Source organism: Spermophilus citellus (assembly GCF_964194105.1).
Source record: "Spermophilus citellus genome assembly, chromosome: 13".
In the NCBI taxonomy this organism is placed as follows: Eukaryota; Metazoa; Chordata; class Mammalia; order Rodentia; family Sciuridae; genus Spermophilus; species Spermophilus citellus.
Genome location: NC_138193.1, coordinates 91,763,218 through 91,784,090, shown reverse-complemented (window position 1 = coordinate 91,784,090; position 20,873 = coordinate 91,763,218). Strand labels below are relative to the sequence as shown.

At 46.6% G+C, this 20,873-nt stretch overlaps 1 protein-coding gene across 4 annotated transcripts in view; it reads right to left on the bottom strand.

Moving 5' to 3' along the window:
* The window catches only part of XDH (xanthine dehydrogenase), a 61,204-nt gene that overhangs the window by 25,029 nt on the left and 15,302 nt on the right, over positions 1–20,873 (bottom strand). For 3 of the 4 annotated variants that reach the window (XM_081265281.1, XM_081265280.1, XM_081265282.1), the window contains exons 6-16: positions 20,666–20,727; positions 14,492–14,560; positions 14,103–14,189; positions 12,636–12,777; positions 10,142–10,234; positions 9,411–9,562; positions 8,201–8,294; positions 6,783–6,892; positions 4,732–4,916; positions 2,519–2,690; positions 1,128–1,211 (exon numbers count right to left, since the gene is read on the bottom strand). In XM_081265281.1, coding sequence (XP_081121407.1) covers positions 1,128–1,211; positions 2,519–2,690; positions 4,732–4,916; positions 6,783–6,892; positions 8,201–8,294; positions 9,411–9,562; positions 10,142–10,234; positions 12,636–12,777; positions 14,103–14,189; positions 14,492–14,560; positions 20,666–20,727 — 1,250 coding nt within the window. Of the gene's footprint in view, positions 1–1,127; positions 1,212–2,518; positions 2,691–4,731; positions 4,917–6,782; positions 6,893–8,200; positions 8,295–9,410; positions 9,563–10,141; positions 10,235–12,635; positions 12,778–14,102; positions 14,190–14,487; positions 14,561–20,665; positions 20,728–20,873 lie in introns of those variants that run through there. The other variant, XM_081265283.1, reaches the window with a different exon arrangement.

Genomic DNA, 20,873 nt, shown 5'->3' with positions numbered 1-20,873 from the left:
GAGGCCCATGGTCACTGGGGAGTCCTTGAGGCCAGATACCAAAGCAAACCCAGAGGGTTGGAATGAATGAGGTAGAAAGGCTTTAGGGGTGAAAGTAACAGTGAGGCACCTCAGAAGTCACTAATAAGGGTGCTCATAGTGTAAGTATATCAAGGAACCCCTCCCCCCCAAAAAAGGAGGAAACTAAATGTCCATCAATTGAGAACTGGGTTATGCTATAGCATACAATGAAATAGTATGCAGCCATCAAAACATATTTCTGAAGAATTTTTATTAAAAAGAAAGAATGCACATGCTAATTGTAAAAATAAGACATGAAACATTCTCTGTGTAATGATTCTCATCATGTAGGGAAAATAATATATGCTATAAATATCATATATGCATGTTCATATATAAATGGGGGAAAAGAACTAAACAAATACAATGAATCTCTCTTGGGTGATTTTTATTTTTGTCTTTATATTTTCCTAAATATCTTAAGATATATTAATTTTATAATAAAGTTCTGTTTTTGTTTTTTCAAAGTAATAATAATGGCTAATATTTGTTGAGTGTTTTTACTATATGCCAGGAACCATCTAAGCAATTTACTTTTATTAACACATTTAATGCTTGGCCATCCTATGAACCAGGGACCATTATTAAGGAGCACTGGTTGTTCTGGGTCAGGTGGCTGGAGAGGAAGCTGAGGTGGTTGTTGCAATAAAGACTGTCTGACTCACAAAATCTAAACAGTTTATAGAAAACGTTTGCTAATCCCTTGCTCAGTTACTCTCAAAAACTTGTAGCTGATAGAATGGTTTGAGCGTATGTGTGTATGCACATCTACTCAGGAAGACGTCTGGAGTTAGTCTAGACTTAGTCCTACATAGAAAAGATAAATGGAAAAAAAAAACTGTTTTTTCTTTAAGGCACAGGCATCCTAAGAAAGAAATTTAGGCCAACAAAGGGGAAACAGCTCCATCAGTATGATTCCCGCTTCTTACACTGGACCTGTAGGCACCAGAGTGGGGAGCTTTTCACATCTATGTATGATTCAAGCTGGGCACTGGTCAATGGTCAGCCATCGACCATCAGGGGTGGCCTGAGCTGGCCTTCATATCAGAACACACATGGGTACTCACTTGGAAGAGCTGGACGTTGGCTGGAGGGTCTTTGTGGAAGAGCAGAGTGGCACTGGTAAAGGTGGGGTCCAGCAGGCCACAGTTCTGTGGAGGTGAGACAACAGAGGTGGCCGTGACAGCGTTGCATCATTGATCCCTTTCTTGGTGCCCCCAAGTGATAGAGGTGATGAGGGTTCCCCTCAGCCCGTCAGGTTTTACCCTCTGAGTACTGGTAAGGTCTACCTCGTCCAGACGTGGGCTCTGAGCACTCAGAATTTAACCACCACCTCAGCTCCATCTCCAGCTACCTGACCTAGCACACCCAGCGCTCCTTGATTCCTCCCACACTCCAGATTTCCCCTTCTGCGTTACACGTGCTGTTCTCTCTGCCGGGAATTCTTCCTCCCCACCCTTCCCAGAAAAGTCTCCCTTCCCCCTCTATTCCGTGGGAAGTACTTCATGACATGGAGGATATACTAAGGTAAGGTGGGTATAAAAGTCTTCATGCGGGTGATCCCAAATCTGTTTAGAAAATGACATCTCCAGATCAAAAGATTGCAAGATGATAGATGTGTTTAGAGACGATGGAAGGACAGATGGAAACAGTGACAGGGCAAACAGCATGTAGGGAAAAGGTTAGAGAAGTGTAGGGAAAAATCAAAACTTAAGCAGTGACTTTCTCTGGGACCTAAGAATAGGGGGTAATTTTAGTTTTCCTTTATAATCTGTATTTTTAAAGCTTTCCAAAATAAATCTTTAATTTTTAAAAAATGGAAGTATTTCTAATGTTTTCAAGAGGGATTTGGCCCAACTGTCCGCCTCTCTGTAGTGTCTTCTCTCTCTCTTCTGTGCTCCCTCCACACCCCGCCCTTCTTAGTTGTCACACCAGCTGGCCTTTGCTGACTTGTTCTGTCCCACACTAGGCTGTCCCTCGTCCCACGTCCCACGTGTAGCATGGTATGTAATAGGCAACAAACAAATGCTCGTGATAAACGAATCTTGGGAGGAGGGCTCCACCTCAGCCTGCCAGTAGCCTGAAGGCACATCCTGTGTTCCACAACCCCCGTCCTCATTCCATTCTCCCCCTCTGGTCCCTTCCTACATGCACAGCCACAGTCGTGTCTGCTCTGCTTCTGGAAGGGCCATCTGGTCCACCGGCCCCTATTGCATATTCCACAGCTGGGAGGAAGAGAGAGGCGTGGCTATTCGAGTTCCCCAGTGAGCTCATGACACTGGCAGGACAAGAGCCCGTCCATGTCCCTGACCCAGCCAGCAGGTTGGCTCATGTCTGTGGACCCTGCCTGCGTCTCTGGTTCCTGCTCCTGCTCTCAGACATCCAGAGTGAAGAAACAGGTTTAACCCCTGACCAGCCTCCAAACATGCCTGCTGTCGAGAATCTGCACCTCACCCACCTCAGGGTTCTCTTTGCCCAGCTTCTGAAGCACTGTCAGGTAGAATTTGAAGAAGAAGCTAAGGCTGAGGGTGCGCCGGAACTCCACCATGCCGCCAGGGGCATCAGGGGCCAGGTGCAGCTCCTCGGCCAGGCCTGCACACACATCCTGCATTAGCTCCTCATTCCAGAACCTGCCAGAGAACAGATGTGGGGAGTGCGTCTCACCCCCGCCCCAGTCATGCCATGTGGAGCACAGCACCCAATGCCTCCTGGCCATGCAGACCTCTGTTCAAAACCTGGCTCAGATACTCAGAGCTGTGTGAGTTGAGGCAAGTCGCTGAACCAGTTACTTCACCTCCTGGGCCTCCGTTTCCTCACCTTTAAAAGTAGATATACTCTAAAAATCACAAAATAATAATAGTTATATCTTCTTTTTTAAAAACTTTTTTTTTGAGAGAAAGAGAGAGAGAGAGAATTTTAATCTTTATTTTTTAGTTTTCGGCGGACACATCATCTTTGTTGGTATGTGGTGCTGAGGATCGAACCCGGGCCGCACGCATGCCAGGCGAGCGCGCTACCGCTTGAGCCACATCCCCAGCCCCAATAATAGGTCTGTCTTCTGAGTTTTTACAACAGGCTAGGCCTTGTCCTAGTTGCTATATGTGAATCATCACTTTTAATTTAATTAAAAACTACAGTAGGGAAAAAGCCTCACACCCACGTTACCACTGAGAAGACTGAGGCATGGAGAGGCTGTGGAACTTGACTTATGTTACTTTCCTGGTCAATATTGGAACCAAGAAGCCAAATTTCAAGTTAAGCTTTATCATGTGTGGGTTTTGTAAGGGTTATGTAGGATAATGCCAATGAAGAACTTGGTTCAATTGCTGCCTATGACAGTCATGGGAATAGTGGTAGCAGGATTAATAATAGAAGTAGTAACAGCAGCCAGAGTAACAGTGGCTGTGGCGTTAGCAGTAATGGTAGCAGCATCAATGCTACTAGTAGGAATACCAGCAATGGCAGCAGTAGCAATAGCAGTGGTGGAAATAGTAGCAACAGTAATGATAGCAGAAGTAGTAACAGTAGTATGCGAGAAGCAACCTTCTTAGCAGAAAACAGCTGCAGAAACCCTACTATTTATGTACAATTAGTGGTAGCAATAGTGATTTACACTACTAGTCACAATAGCACAGTGGCAGCAGTAATAATAGGAGCAATAGCAGCAAAGCTAGAAGGTAGCAATAGTAGTAGGAGCAGCAGTGAAACTACTACTAGTAGCAATAGGAATAGCAGCAGTACTCACAGCAATTGTAATGGTGGTGGTAGCAATAGCAGTAGTAGTAATAGCAGCAGTGGTAATGCTATTAGTGTAAATACTACAAGCAACAATCATTATAGGAGTATCAAAAATCATAACAGTAGTAGAAAAGGCAGCAATAGTAGTAACAATAATAATAGCAGGAATAGCCACAGTAGGAATACTAGTTATAATCGTGATATTGGTAAGAATAACAGCAGTGCTAGTAGCAGCAGTGATGATAGTGATGTCAGTAGTAAGAGTAACAGCAGCATTAGTCCTAGTAAGCAGTATCAGTGACCATGGTAGCAGAAGCAGCAGCAATAGGAACAATAGTGATAGCTGCAATATAGAAGCACTAACAGTAATAACAGAATTAACAGTAGCAACAGTGGTAGCCACATGATAGTAGTACAGCAGCAGTAACACTAACTGGAGTCACATGTCATTAATAATAGGGAAATATTCTAAAGAGTGTGTTAGGCTGTTTCTTTGTGCACTTACACAAACCCCTATGGTATAGCCTACTGCCCAGGTTATGTGGTAGAGCCTATTGCTCCTAGGCTACAAACCTGTACAGCATGTTACTGTACTGAATACCATAGGCAATTGTAACACAATGGTTGGTATTTGTGTGTCTACACGTATCTAAATGTGGGAAGATACAATAAAAATACTAGGTGCCAGGAATTTTTCAACTCCATTGTAATTTTGTGGGACCACTGTCATATGTGTGGCCCATCACTGCTCAAAACATCAACATACTGTGTCATCAACATGACTAGTAACACTAGTATCTCTAGTAATATCAGTAGCAACAGTGGCTGTAGCAACAGCCGGAGCAGCAATAATAAAAGTGGCAGTGGCAATAGTAATACTCCAGTAGCCATAATAATGGCAGCTACAGCAGCTTCACTGGTACTAGCTCTTACTTGGACAGCTGCTTTGCAGTGGTCTTGATGGCTGAGATAGTTCTGTCGGCCATTCCTCCATAGCAAAGGGCCAGCTCCTTCACCTCTGTGGTCCCTGGCTTGAATAGGACTCTCATGCCACTGGTCACCTTGGCAATGTCATCTTCTCGCCGGGAGGCCTGCTTGAATGCTGAGAAAAACTCACCCTAAAAAAGAACAGGTAGATGCCTGTTCTCCACCTTGTTTCGCAAGGACTGCAAGTGGCCAGCCTAAAGCAGGACTGTGAGGTGAGGTGAAGTGAGGTGATAATGCCACCGCACCCACCCTGGGGCCCAGGGTCAGGGCCCACCCAACCTCTCTGAAGATTCATGAAGCCCCAGTCAGCACCTGGCTGCCTCTCAAGCAGGGACAGGGAGATGGCACAGGTAATCCGAAGCCATCTCACTTGTGGGTACGCTCTTCCTTGTCCCTCCCATGACTATTCTAATGTCAACTGAGAAATCTCATTTTCTGCAAGAAAGTGACCCACTAGGAAACAATGCTCCCTCTGTGTTCTGAACCTGCTCTTCCCCTGGGTCTGAGCCAGGGTCTGTCTTGGGGAAGCTAAGATGAGGAGGACAGTGGAAGTCATTTTCCAGGGAAGAACCATCTGACTTCAGTTCTTCCGTGCAGGTGCTGAGGTTGTACCCCACTGATTGCACATTCTGATTAACACCAAGTGGGAGGTTAAGGAAAGATCCACCCAAAGCATAATGAAGCCCACTGCTGAAGCCCCCAAGGGGCACAGATTTCAATTCTCTGGAGCTGTGAAGCCCCTCCTGAGACTAAGCTCATATTCCTGGGCACCGAACCCAGCATTTGGACTTGGTTCTGGAGCAGAGGTTCCAGATGTTCACTCTCAGGGTCATTCAGGGACATTTTCACTTGAGTGCAGAAGTGCTCAGCATCAGGTTAACAGCATCCTTTGTTGAGAAATCTAATTCTGGGTATTAAAATCTCCTTTCTTTGACAAAATGGTATTTTCCATTAATGACCATACCTGGCAAAATAAAATCTGAATAGTGCTAAGCCTGTTTCCTCCCCCTTCCTTGGCTCATAATTAAAAAAAAAATAGTGATCTGTAAAATTCAAAATTTTGGGAGTCACTGCTCAAAATGTTCTGCAAAGACAAGCTATAAAATCCTTAAGAATCCAGTTCAGGGCTATCATTGCTGTAATTGGATTCACATTCTCATGAAGGAGGTCAATGTTAGCAAGGGCAAACATCCCTCGCACCCTTGCTGGAGCAGGAGCTGCCGTAGACCCTTCACCCTCCTCACCCACTGCTTTCCCCACCTCTCCAGACCATTTTTCCAAAAGGCCTATTGTGGGATGTGTCCTGAGTCAGTGGCTCCTAAGAAAGGAGAGAAGCACCCAGATCAAGCCACTCCAGGCCCTGAGAGCAAAGCAGGCAAAGGCACCCAGATCTGCCCGAATGGATGAGAAAAGCTGTTCACAAAAAAGAAATCCAGCAGTGCCAGCCCAGAGCAAGGTCAGGGGATTAACACCTCCTCAAGGCCAAGGTCAGCACAAGAGGGTCTTAGACATCTTCTGCACTCCACAGGCAAGCCCTACACTCTTCACTATGAGTAAACTGTGTCCTTGACATGGGACAGGAACACTCAACTGTTGAATTTACTCTTAGGACTATGTTGGTAACCTCCATGGCTTCCAGACACCTGCCAGGAACAATCTTATGAAATATTTCAGCCCCCCACAAGACCATGCACATATGTAACATTTGTGCCTTCTTTACAGGTGGGAACATTGGGGCTCAGAAAGCTAAGATGACTCGCTCAGGATCGTATGTCTAGCTAAGTGACTTTATGCCCATGCCCTGTGTACCCCTGTCCTTCAATGTCCCATTGTCCAGAGAGGAATAGGGTTGGTTCATCAGAGACAAATTTCAGAGAGAAAAACATCAGTGTCAAGGTCAAGGGATGCTAAAGTTGGTCCTGAGGCAGGCTCTTGTCTCCAGGTCTGAGCCCAGCAGCATGGGTAATTTGGGCAGAGCCTAGACCCCTGCCTCTCACCTCCCTGCTGTAGGGGATCTCAATGGAAAGCAATATCTCCTCCGGACTTAGCAGGGTCTTTCTGTAGCCAGGGAAGAAGGTGTGGTCCATCCGAACAGTTCTCCTGGTGCCTGATAGAGACAGGAAGAAGAGGGCCAACGTGAGGGAGAGGCTGGGGGTTGCATAGTGGGCAGAGGACAGCCCGCCAGTGAAATCCATTCTCTCCCTGCTCTCTGACACCCAGTCAGAACATAACCGAGGCCAAGTCCTCCACCTGAAGTCCTAAAGCAGGGGTGTGCTGGGGGTGTCAGGGGAATCCCTGATTCATAGCATTTGCCAATCTGTAGTGTAAATGCTCTCTCCATAGCCAAGTGACCATGTTACATCACTGAATGTGAGGTTGGGACAAGTGTAGCAAAGAGTTAACACAGCAGCCCAGGCTGCTGTCCCTTGTGAGGAGGTAGGCTTACAAGAATGGCCCTTGGCTGGCATCTGGGAGCATGGATTTGGAAGGGTTTGCACCATTCTGCTATAAGAATGGCTCACTATGCCTCTGCCATTGACACAACCTATACAGCCTATACCTGCTCTTCTGCCAGGAGTCCAGACTTCTGGTACATGCCTGTGTGACCAGTCACCAGCCCTCCAGAAAACCCTGGGCGCTGAGTCTCCAGCAAGTTTTTCTGGTGGATGATGCTTCACATGTGTTGTCATAACTCATTGCTGGGGGAATTAAGCATGTCCTAGGTGACCCCTGTGGGGCATCCCGAGGCTTGTGCCTGGGGTCCTCTGGACTTTGACCCATGCACCTTTCCCCTTTGCTGACTGGGCTTTGTGTCCTTCCATTGCCATAAACCTGAGGAAGACTCCGTGCTGGATCCTCCTAGCACATCACCAGGCCCAGGGTGGTCTCAGGGACCTTCCAACAAGGCAGAGATGCTCAGGAGAGCACCACGGCAGAACACTTCCACAGCACAGATACAGTGGACGTAAACAACCTCAAGAGCATGGCATAATAGTCAAATGAAGTCTAATAGGAATTCATGGATTTTGAGTATTTACCACCTTTGTTTTGAAAATAATTTATTTCATTCTATGCTTATGTAATTTAATTTTAAATAATGGCCATGTTTAACAAATGGCTTGCAGATTCCCCATAATGGAACAATCAGCTGTGGGAAGCCTGTGCATTCTGGCCCCAGTGCACCCTGGGGAAAGGTAGGCAGGAAGCTGACCCAGTTGTGAGTTCTCTACAAAGAAAAGACACAGCTCTCCCAGCCTCCAACCCAGATGCATTGCCTGCAGCTTCCAAGAATCCAAACCTTAGGACAGCTGGGGCACTGAACTTTAGGCTCTGTTTCTCCATAAAATGTCCTGTCTGGTGTGAGTTCCCCCCCCCCCAAGTCCTTCTTTCTGAACCTCTGCTCCAAGTAGCTTACCTCGGGATACCAGGGTCAGTTTGGCGCCACTGGCCATCAACACAGGATTAAGGTCAGAGATGGGGCTGGCAGTGATAATGTTCCCTCCAATGGACTAGGATAAGCAAAGAGAGTGAGTGACAGCCCACCCCAGGACCCCAAAGCAGAGGGCAGGCAGGGGACACAGTCTGCAGGGAGCACTAAGGACCTGCATCCCAGGTAGACGAGAGCAACCCAATAACATGGGCCCTCAGAAAACACGTGCTTGACTTGAAATCAGAACCCTTGGGGTTGGGTCCCAGTTCTGAAATTTAAGAGTCAGTAAATGGAGACAAGTCCTTTTAAATTGTTTGACCTCACTCAACCTTTTCCTGAAAGGACTGACTGAGGTGGTTTACCACAGAGACCACAGGGAGCTAGTAAAATGAAATAGAAGATAAAGATCAAGGAAAAAGAGGAGGAAGACTTTAAGGGTGAACAGTTTGCTATATGTGGATCTGCACTTCCTGGCAACTTGGCAAAAAAAAAAATGGAAGAAAAATCAGATAGAGGCTTCTCATTATTGGAAAAGAGGAGGAAGTGTACAGTGGAAACAAAGTGCTTCCTAGAAGCAGATTTAGCAGAACTTGGGGGTACAGTGGAGCTTTCTGAGCTTGAACCTCCTCATCTGCAATCAGAAGTGGCAGGTGCTCAGGCAGGTTTGGGGAACAGAAGTGGAATGTTATGTTCTTAAAAAAAATAAAATTTAAACATGGAATGGAAAGGATGCCTGCTTCAGAGGGCCACTCTGAAGCCTGACTGAAGTCAACAGGTGCACCCTGCCCTCCTCCCAGGGGGTCTCCATCTGGTTCTCCCCAAACTCTGAAACGGAACCCCCTGCCCAGTTTTGCCTTCTCTCTAATACAGTTCTAATTCACCTACTGAGAGCCCCAGCCAAGTTCAAGAAGAGGGAGGCCAGAAGCTGTACCTCTGCAACCTCAGAGGTGAGGACTATTTCTTGATGTGGCCCAAAGGCCACTTTCATCACAAGCATCCAGGAGACTTGGGCTGCATCCCAGATTCACTGAATCAGAATCTCTGAGTGTGGGGACCGGGGTCTGCATCCTGGGAAATGCTAACCACTAAAAGTTGGGCCCACTAGGCTGGAGCAGGGGGAATCTGTAGCTGGGGCCCACCTCCGGCAGAGAGGCCCACACGCATGGGCCTTGCTTGCCTCTGAGCGAGGACTCACCGCCACAGACTTGACCTGCTTCCCTGCAAACCAGCGCAGTTGCTCCAGGAATCCTTTGAACACCTCAGTTTTCTGGGCAGGAAGCTTGGCAACTGCATCTACCAGGATCTTTTCCACAGAGCTCAGGGGGCACGCAGCTCCAAAGGAGATGCCTAGGCACACACACTCAGAATCACAGTCACACCCTCTACAGTGAGGACACATCCCACGCAGCTCCTCAGAGACTCAAGCAAAGCTGAACCATGGCCTACATCTTTACTAGACAAGGAGAGTAGGGCTCAGAGAGGTTCAGCTGCTTACAAATGCCCAGGCCTCTGGACTCTGTAACCTATTCTCTTTCCTCTAAGCTAGCAGTTCTCCAATAACATCAGCATATGCAGGGGTAAAGTCCTAACGTTGTTTTTTTTTTTTAAAAGTACCCAAGCACTACCACCCCTACTTCTCCACTTCCCCCCACCCCATGAATGATTCTAATGTGTGGGCAGGACTGAGGAAAATCAATGAAATCTCATAGACTCTTGCTTGCTGGCACCTGACCATGGAAACCTGGGGGAGGGAAGGCCAGGAGGGGTGCCCCCTTCTCTAGTCACCCCTCTCCCCTGTGCAAACTGAGTTCCAGGGAAAGCAGGTGGCAGCCAAAGGCCAAGGGCAGGCTGTCCTGGCACCCACCACCCGCTTGGGGACATCCCCAGCATCACTGTGCCACCATAGGCTCAGGGTGAACCCCTTACCCTCTGGTCCATGTGTCACCGTATTCAGCTCAGGGATCCAGGCCGGGCAGACAATAAGAGGAAAGAGCATGTTCTTAAACTTCATCTCAATGCCTGGAGAGAGAAGCCATTATAGACCTCAGCCGCCCCTCCCACTATGCATAGCTTTATGACATATTCCCAATTGCCACGTGCTGGGGACGGTGCAGGGCTGAGTTAGGAAACACAGTGGGCAAGGCAAGGGATTAGGGAAGACTATGTCTTTCTCTCCCTTGCAAAAAAAAAAAATCTATCCATATTCAAATGAAATGAATTTAAATTTACTGTACTGTGTGTATGTATGTGTGTTTGTGCTGTGTGTGTAATAACAACATTAAAAAACACAGGGATCTGGGTATGTTGGAAATTCTTCCAAGAACTTTCCTTTTTTAACTAACTTAATCCTCCCAGCAGCTCTATAAGTACTGTGGGTTTCTGCTCACAGATGAAGAAACTTAGACACAGAGAGATCAAGGCTTTTACCCACATCACACAGCTAAGAACAGGCACATTTCAGTTCTTGAGCTACTGTTAGTTTAGGATATAACAATAAAAAGATATAAGTCCAAAATTAAAGCGAAAAAGGAAAATGAGAGCAATCTTCCTTCTAGTCCTCAGAATCTGAGTTCTTCAGGATGTGGGGCTTTACATGCCCACAACCATGTCCAGCTTCTGTCATCTCAGCTAAGCAAGTTAGGACCTCTGGGACACGTGCATACCTGGGTTCCCGAGACCCAGTTGGTGCAGCACCTCTCCTGACCCCACCCATGGGGCTATAGATGGGAAAGGTTGGAGATAAATGCCGGAGCCCCCTACCCAGTACCCAGTGGTGGCCTAGCCCCATGCCTGTGCATTTCTGCAACGAGTCTGGCTTGTGTGGGTGTCCTCACCCCCAGAACACAGAATGCAGATGGAGACCTGGGGCCCATCTGGATCTGGCTTTCTCTAAGCCCACTCCCCCGACACCCTGCACTGGCTGTGGGCAGTTACCTGGGGTGTTGAGTTGATATAATGTGTGTGAATTCCTTTCTCTTGGAAGCCAGGGTTTGTCTGACTCATGGCAAGGAACATGTCCAGTGTCAGGACATCCTGGGATCCTTCTATCTACCTTCAATCAAGCCCTGGACCCTAGGCCATGACTATATGGGCAAAGGCAGTGTAGCAAAGAGAACACCAACTGCCATGAGTCCTACTAAGCCAGAGCCACACAATCACATCACAGGCATGTCTCACCAGGCACAATGTGTCACACAAGTGCAGCTGGGGACTCTGTACTGTATCTGTGCTTAAGAGGGCAGGGCCAGCTCTCTGCTCTAAAAGCACTAAACCAAGCCAGGCTCCCTTCTCTGGCTGAAGATAGAACCTAGATACTGAAGACTCCTTTAGGAACTAGAGCCAAGAGACCCCCAACCTCTGCATTTGGCTACTTGAAAGCATGGCATGCCATCTCACTCCCAATCAGAGGTCCTCTAGGATAAACCTTGACTGTGCCATGATCTTCAGCTGGGAGCCTAACTAGGTGCGGAACCTAGCAAGGTGGACACCAACCAAACCAGGCTTAGAAAAGAAGGAGAGTACAGGGCCTGGGCCTCTCTGTCATCTTGTTCTGTCTGAAAGAGCATGGGGGCTGAAATTGCACATCTTGAGCCTCCCTGGCCTTTCCAACTCTTGTGGGTCCCACATCCCAGGTTGGGGCACAGTCCCAGGCAGCACAAACACAGTGACACTCCCTCTCTTTACCACCCATGCAGTGGTGGCCCTAGGGTTCTTTGCTCATATAGTCATGGCCCTGGGGACCAGGGGTAGCAAGACTTAAGGAGGTTAGAAGGGTCTCCAGAGATCCTCTGACACTGGACATGTTCCTTGCTATGAGTCAGACACCCTAACTTGTGTCCTTCTCCTTTACCTTATCACATCATCCTCCAGAAAAGGGGTAGTGGGAGGCAAAAGTGTGGCATTTCTAGACACTCCTTCCCCAGCATCTAAAAAACTCTGGCTAGACTCTGCCTCCATTCAGCCCTCCTTCTTCAACTAGAAGAGCCTTGAGGGAAGGAACCATGTCCAGTTGATCTTTGTGTCCCAAGCCCTTCCCTGAGACCCTGGCTTGTAGCTGGCACTCTGTAGATGTCCAGGGAGAAGAGTCAATGAGCATGCAAGGATTTCTTTTGATACTCAAAGCAGCCCTTTGAGGAGTTACCCCATAGAAGGAATGGGAAATGGTGGTGAGGGAGGCCAAGGAATTTTCCTGGGAACACACAGCCAGCCAGGGTTCAAACCAGTTCTGTGTGACTTCAGAGCCAGGGTCTCAGCAGGGGAAATCAAGTAAGTGTCCAGGGCCCTTCAGTGGTTTCCCAGGGTAGTCAGTGGGACAGAGGTGGGGTACAGAATGGGGGGAGGTCAGAGAAGGGTGAGGGCAAGCAGGAAGGGTCCAGAACCCCTCCCAGACCTTCGGCAGTACCCAGGCCCTGGCCCTTACCAATCTCCGTGTTCCCCACCACGAGCTTAGCGTCAGGGTGCTGAGCTTTGAGTTCCAGCAGCTCCCGCAAGGTGGAGGCCTGGATCCAGGTCACACGTTCCCCTTCAAAGCGCAGCTGCTTCTGGGGAGTGTCCTTCAGCCTCTGGGAATTGTAGTACACTTACTGTAGTACACTTACTCCCTCCTCTTCCCATTCCCCCGAGAAATTGCTTTATGTCTGTAATGGGGTCAACTCCTCTATTGACTTGCTTAATACCTAGTTCACCAGAAAGACCTATGTACATTGGGGAGGAGGGAGGACTAGCACACACTGAGGCAGGAACTCCACTGGCACTTAGTAAACACATCTTCCCCATCTTGACTTCAATGAAGGAGGCCATGTGAGTCTTATTTTACAAGCAAAGGAGCAACCCAGAGAGATCAAGGAGGTTGTGGGACCTGCTGACCTTACAGAAAGCCCAGGTTCCTTGCAGTACCCCACACTGTCTCCAGGGGGCGCCGTGGGCAAGGTGCGAGAAGGAACAGAGGTGGAGAAGGAGGGAGTGTGAGAAGGGAAAGGGGAGGAGAGCTAGATCTGGTGCACAGCTGGTGACACTGGGCTGGGAAAGAAAGCCCCCCAATCAAACTGATGGTGTTTCCCAGGTTTCACAATCTGAAAGAAGTGATGTGGTGGCCTACTTCAAATCTGTCCTCTCCAGCCTGTCAAACCCAGGAGGGAGGCTGCCTAGACTCCACAATCCCAAGAAATGCATATCTGAAAAACTCAGAGTGGCCTGACTTTTTCCCTGCCATAACTGTCAGTGGGAAAATGGGCACGACAGAGGTGTCCTGAAGACGGAACTACAAGCCATGAATCATGTCCTTCGAATATAACTTAGTTTGTTTTAAAAGAAATAGTTTGGATACAGAGAGAGGAATAGGTGGCTTCATGGGCTTAGACATTAGATAAAGTCAGGAGGTCCCCAAGTCACGAGAGAGCACCTGCTACTACTAATGCACAGTGTGCTAGAGAGACCCACTTCCTGCCCTCATGGGGCTTATAATCTAGCAAGGAGCATTAGACATCACATTAGCAACTGTAAGTGTGACTTGTGTGAGGAGCTGTGGAGGGTGGCCCCATAGGGGTGTCAGAAAAAAGAAGGGAGCCCAGTGTGGTGGCTCATGCCTGTAATCCAGCTACTCTGGAGGCTGAGGCAAGAGGGTAGTAAGTTTGAGGCCAGTCATAGAAACTTAGCAAGACCCTGTCTCAAAATAAAAAGGGCTGGTGACATAGAGAACCCCTGGGTTCAATCCCCAGTATGGAATGAAGGAAGGAAGGAAGGAAAGAAGGAAAAAGGAAGGGAAATTTGAACTGACACCTAAATGACAGGGAAGGTGCAAGGTTCTTAGTGGATATAAAAATAAAGCAGGTCTCAGGATCTCACAGCACAGAGACAAGGCTGGACTGCTCCCTGCGGCATCACCTACCAGCAACTCTGGAGGGAAGATGGGCTCCTGGGTGGGATCCAGGGGCATGAACTCTTCTGGTTTGAATAAAGATGGGGAGAGAGTGACCTACAGGAAGAAAGAACATGTAAGGAACTGCAGTTCTTCCTTCCAGGATTAATCTAGCCCTTCCTCCTGGTGAGCTGGTTCCCAGCCCCTGGTAGAGGGGCAGGCAGCTCCTGGGAAGCAGAAGAAAGGAGGTCTTGCCAGGGGACCCCAGGGCTAATGAGCACCTTCACCACTCTCATTACCTGGTCATCCCCAAATCTTGCCATAGTTCCCTCTTCCAGCCACCGCGGCCAGGGGTGTGGAGAGAGCTCAGTGACTCCTCTGAGTTACCCCCAGGCTCCAGGCAGAGAAGACTCACTTACTGTGTAGTCTTTCTTCTGGTTCATGCAGCAGTTTGGGTTGTCTCCACTTCCCCCACAGCATCCTCCATCCTAGACAGATGACATTCCCACATAGACATTTATAGAGATTTCACAGAATCTGGGGAATCCTGATGATTAATATCTACTGAACTCCAGCTCTGGTACCTATTCCAGCACCAACAGGAAGAGGGGAATCCCCCACCCCATCCCACCTGCCTGCATGCAGAGTTAAGGCCTCCGCTCTCTTATCCTTTGCTTTGCTGATGTGTGTTACAGAACACATGGATGAACACTTAGGAGTAACAGGGAAATGGTCTCCATCAAAACTAGATCCTGTTTTATCAAAAGGTATTTTTCTCATAGGTCCTCTCAGGACCTAAGAGGCTCCACTTTCAGGCTCTACATCTATGGGGCTTGGCTGGGTGTCTCTCAGGCTGGGCATTCTGTGGGACTCTGCCAAGGATGTCCAAGACCAGTGCTGATCCGAGAGATGTGTCCATCCAGTGTGTCCAATGGCCTCCTCCCTACCTACTAGGTACTTCTTCCCAGAAAGCTGAACACTCTTCACTCCTCATTGTGGGCCTGTTCTGGAGGAAGGGTCCAGGGGGAACCACTCATCACCCATGTGAAGGATCTTCTCAGGGCCTCTCGATGCCAATGGCAGAACACTAACAAAGAACAGAATCACTGTTCCCACAACTGAGGTCTTGCAGAGCCGGGAAAGGATGTGTTCATCAGGCCCATCTGCCCTAATAAGGCAGGAGTTGCAACTCTGGGCTTCAGAAGACATTTCGGAATTGTGGGGCTGTGCTGAGACACTAAAGTGAGGAAAATTTCCAGGCACTTTTCCGGGGTAGTCAGTTCCCGAAGGAGCAGGCTGGGAACAGTCCCTTCTGCATGTGAGTCACAGGAGACACCATTCCAGGCTGTCATTTCTCAAAGGGTGTGTCATGATTCACCATCTTTCCTAACACAGCTCTCAGAAGACCATGGAGGCTGAAGGTGTGGACACGCAAACACGGGCAGACAATGGCAGCAGAGAGGAACTTTCCCTGGTCTCGACCCCCTGCCCATGGGGCCTGAGACACAGAGCCTCCCACATTCATAGCTTTGCTCTGTCCATTCTGGAACTCTCTACAGCCCCTTCGCCCTTCCCCTCTGAATTTAGATAGGAAAGGAGGAAGGAAGACAGGTTCCCTCACGCCTCTTTTCATCTTCTGGGCGAAGGAGTGATGCAGGGGAGTTCTCGGGCCCACGAAAGTGAGAGGAACTTGCATGTGGTGAAGCATCAGCCTCGCTCGCCTGGCCTTCCTGAGGGAGGAGACGTTCCACCCAGATCCATTTTCCAGATCATTAAGGTGCCAGCACAATCGCACTTAGATCTTTTTCCTTGATAAATTAATTGGTATGTTTATGACACAGATTATTGTGATGTTCAATAACAGGTCACTGCCCTCCAGGTCTTCTGAGGTTGGATAAGGCTGATTTCTCCTGCCTCTGCCCTTCTGAGAGTTACAATTTATAAACTAAGACTGCTAGGCTTGTGCTTTTTTTTTTTAATAAACTAGGTTTTTTTTTTTTTTTTTTTTTTGGTTTTTTTTAGATCGATTCTAGGTTCAGAGTAAAACTGAGCAGAAAGTACAAACAATTCCCAAATACCCTTTCTCCCTCTTCCCTGCCCTGGCTACACACATACAACCTCCTCTGCTCTCAGCATGTGCACCAGAGTGGTACATTTATTACAACGGATGAAGCTACCTGGACGGGTCATCATCACTCAAAGTCCATGGTTTACCTGGACAATGTGTGGACTTTGACAGATGTATGATGATGTGTATCCACTAATACAGTATCATACAGAAGGGCCTCACACTACCCTAAAATCCTCTGTGCTCTGTCTGTTCGTCCCTCCTGCCTCTGCTCTAGCAACCACTAATCTTTCCGCTGCCCTCATAGTTTGGTCTTTTCATAGTTTCACGTAGTTGATATCATACAACATGTAACTTTTTCAGATTGGCTCCTGTTAGTTAGCAATATGCATTGTAAGATTCCTCCGTGTCTTTTCATGGCTTGGTGCTGAACAATATTCCATTGTCTAAATGGGCCACAGCTTCTTTATCCATTCACCTGCAGAAGGACATCTCGGCCATTTCTAAATTTTCACAATTATAAGTAAATATGCTGTAGACATTTCTCAAAATAAGAACTATCCATGGCCAACAAAGAGATGAAAGAATGTTCTACAGCTTTAGCAATCAGTAAAATTCCCTTTCACTCTGTCATTTAATTCCCCTATTTTTTCCTGACATCTTTCCTTAAAGTCTTCTTTGTCCAAAATTTACATAGTTACTCCCACTTTCCTCTCATTACTGTTAGCATGGTATATCATTTTTCATCCATTTACTTTTGACCTAGATCTGCCTTTATAAGTTGGGTTGCATGTAGACAACATATATTTGGGTTTTATTTTTTTTATCCACTCTGAAAATATCTGTCTTTTCATTGTTATATTTAAACCATTAACATTGAAGGTGATTATTGATACAGGTAGAGTGGTATCTGCCATATTTGTTACTGTTTTCTATTTGTTTCCCATATTCTTTGTTCCTACTTTTGTCTTTCACACATTCTCTGATGAGGTTTTAACAGAGCATTATATATTATTCCATTTTCTCTTCTTTCTTAGCATATCCATTGTATTTCTCTTACTTTTTTTGAGTTTGTAAAATACATTTATAACAAAATCCCAGTTTACTCTCGAATAACAGTATACCATTTCATGGATAGTATGAAGACCTTATAACAAGATATTCCTAATATTCTCCCTCTTTCTCTTTTTACCATTGCTGTCATCATGTATATATATATATATATAAATGCACTTAGTCAAATACATGTTGCAATTCTTGTTTTGAACAATCCGTTAGATTAATGAAGAATTGAAAAGGTTTTCATTTCACCTTCACGTATTCATTCTCCAGTGCTTTTCATTTCTTCGTGTAGATTTAAGTTTATGACTTTTTCATTTTTATTCTCTCTGAAAACTCCCCCCCACCCCACCCCATACTGCTGGGGATCAAGCCCATGGCCTGGTACTCTACAAAATCTCTTCTTGTGTTTCTTGAAAGGCAGGTCTAGTGACAACGATGTCCCTCAGTTTTGTTTACCCGAGGAAGTCTTTATTTCTCCTTCACCTTTGAAAAACAGTTTCTAATTTGGTGGGAGCATTTCCCTTTTCAGTACTTTAAATGTTTTACTCCATTCTCCTCTTGCTTGCATGGTTTCTGAGAAATCAGATATAATTCTTACCTTTGCTCCTGTATAAGTGAAAGTGCTTTTCCTATAGATTCTTGGAAGAGTTTTTTCCTTTATCTTTCATTCTATGAAGTTTGAATATAACATGCCTGGATTAGTTGTTTGTTTGTTTTTTAATTTGGGGATTTGTTGTTGTTTTGCTCCAAATGGCTTTGGGTTTTTGTTTTGACATTTATCTGGCTTGCTGTTCTCTGAACTTCCTGGCTTCCAGTATTTTAGTCTGATTAATTTTAGGAAATTCTCATTCATCTATTGCTTCAGATATTGCTTCTGGGCCCTTCTCTCTTTCTTCTCCTTCCGGTATTCCCACTACATATAGATTTTGCTTTTGTAGTTGTCTGCAGTTCTTGAGTTTAATATTTTTTACACTCTTTTTTCTCTCCGCCTTTTGGGTTAGAAGTTTGCATTGCCACATCATCAGCTCAGAAATTCTTTCCTCAGATATGTCCAATTTACTAATGAGCCCACCAAAGGCTTTCTTCATTTTACCATAGTGTTTTTATCTCTAGCGTCTTAAAATACTTCTCTTTTAGAATTTGCATCTCTCTGCTCACTTCATCCATCTGTTCTTGCATGCTGCCTATTTTTTCCCATTAAAATCTTTAGCATATTAATCAGCCTTTAAAAATTTCCTGTTTGATAACTTCAACATCTCCACCCTGTGGAGCCTGGTTCTGCTGTTTCATCTCTTCACGTTGGGTTTGCCTTTGAGTATGCTTGGAATTTTTTTGTGGGTTGTTTGAAAATAAGTCATTTGTGATGGATAAAAGGATCTGCTGTGAACAGACCTTTAGTAATATACTGGTACGTGTGAAGGATCCTGTTGTCCTAACTCTAGGTCTCTCTGTCTTTTGGTGAGTCTGTGTACCTGAACTGTGAGTGTCACAAGTGTCTCAGGTAGTTTTTTCCTATCTACAGTGAGTCAGGGTGGCTGGAACTTCTCTTCTTCCAAGTAGGAGGAAGAGAAATTCACTCAGTTTGTTTCTCTGAGACTTGTCCACATTAAGGTTCCAGCAATTCATCAATTACTGCTCAAGTTTCCCTGTTGCAGTACTCGTTCATAAAGAGGTCTCTGCTCGCGTGTTTATGGCCAAGTATGTTGTGATTCTCTGTATCCACCTGTCTGCCTCCAACTTGAGAAACAAGAGTTCATCCTATAACTTTGTTTTTCTGATGAGTCTAAGAAGAGTGGTTGATTTCTCAGTTTGTTCAGCTTCTTACTTATTGTTAGGATGGAATGAAGATGTCAAAACTCCTTACATATGTATCGGAAGCCAGAAGTCTTTTGTGTGCCTATTTTAATAGTTTTTCCATTTCCTTCCTCATGGCCAGATGGACATTGTCATTCTTGCTGTGAAAAGTGTGCTCAGCTTTTCTAGTGTGTACTAGATACAGGAAAACTAAGGAAATCAAGTTTGTTAGAACTCTGTGTAAAATAAAGGTAAATTGTCTCTGAATAAAAAGCCTGGGGGCCTCCAGTGAGTATTATGAGGACACGTCCTCTCACCTTCTGCATTTGGCAGCTCAGCCTTGCTCTACTCTGCAGGACAGCTGGGTGGAGGGGGTTGCTGCTACATAACAGAATATCACTTCAATGATAATAAAACTCAGACCTCAAGCAGTAGTGAAACTGTCTGCTATATTCAAATGCCCTTCTCTTATGAGGCACTGTGAGGACTGGTTAGTTTGCATGTCTTTGAGCAGGTGCCTAGGTAAACAGATAGGCAAGATTGACAATCACTGTTCTCAGGGAAGCCTGAGCAATTAACGGAGATCATACATACGGTGGGTGAAGAAGAAATGTGTCAACATCATAATTCACAGCTCCATTTATGGACAACTTAAGATGTACCAGGCATTGTTCTAAAAGCTTTGAAGGAACTGCTTATTCTTTACAAACACTATCAGGTTGGTATTATTATCATTCCCAGTTTTGAAACAAGGAAACTTGCCCAGGGTCATTGATCATGATAAAAGATTTGAACCCAGGTCATCAGACTCGGAATATGTACTTTGAATGATTTTCATTTAATTGTACACCTCCTACTACTTCATCAACTGCATTCTCCAGGGCCTGGTGTTGTCTGTCCTTGTGAAGACCCACCTCTACCTACCCCCACCCTTTCTTGGATAAGGTAGGCACAACTCTCCTTCTCAAGACGTAACAGTTCTGAAGGTCAGTGCAAAGCACAGGTGTCTGTAACTGTCTCCTGAACCCAGAATCAAAATGAGATGACAAGGTTTGATGGGAGACAGGAGCAACTTGACCTAGTTGAGAAATCAGGTAAAAGCTGAGGGGACTAAGCCAAGGAAAGCGAAGCCAGCACTCCATGCCAGATGGCAGGTACATGCCATTGGTTACATAATCAATGCCCACATACCCGGCTGTGGAGTGAGATGAACACTGCAGGGGTTCACAAACTGTCTGGAGATCTAATTATCAGCTTCATAAGCCCAGCCGAGTGCCAACCTCAGAAACAGCCAGGAGAGAGAAGGAGGAGGGGCACAAGCGCTGAGCCAGGCTGGGCTGTTGTGAGATGCCATGTTAAGCGCCCATGAGCCTGCCAGTCTCTAGGAAAAGCTGCCAAGCCTGAAAGCACTGAAGGAAGCCAGCACTCAGGCAGGGTGCCTCTTCTAGAAAGCAGAGCTCCAGGCCTGCACTGGGAGGAAAGCCCGGGGCTATGGAGAAGAACTGCAGAATCCACTCCCCACAGCACCTGTCCCCGGCAGAAGGACCCGCTCACTAGACATCTCACCTTTCCTTCCAGAGACCATATCCTTTGGCATCCCTCCCAGCTGTGATCCCTGAGGGTTGCTGCTTTAAGAGCAGGACCCCTGCTGCTCTGGGGCCTCACTTACCCGGGCGAAGGTCCGGAAACCCTGGAGGATGGGCCTGTAGCCTGTGCAGCGGCACAGGTTCCCTGTGGGCCAAGAGAAAAGCTGCAGCGTTGGTGCTGGCCTTGGGCAGGGGAGGGCTTGTGGCCTTGCCCAGCTCAGTTGGATGCTCCATTTACAGCTTTGCCTTTATTGTCCTGTCTCCTCTGTCTGGAAGGTCCCTGTTCCTCTT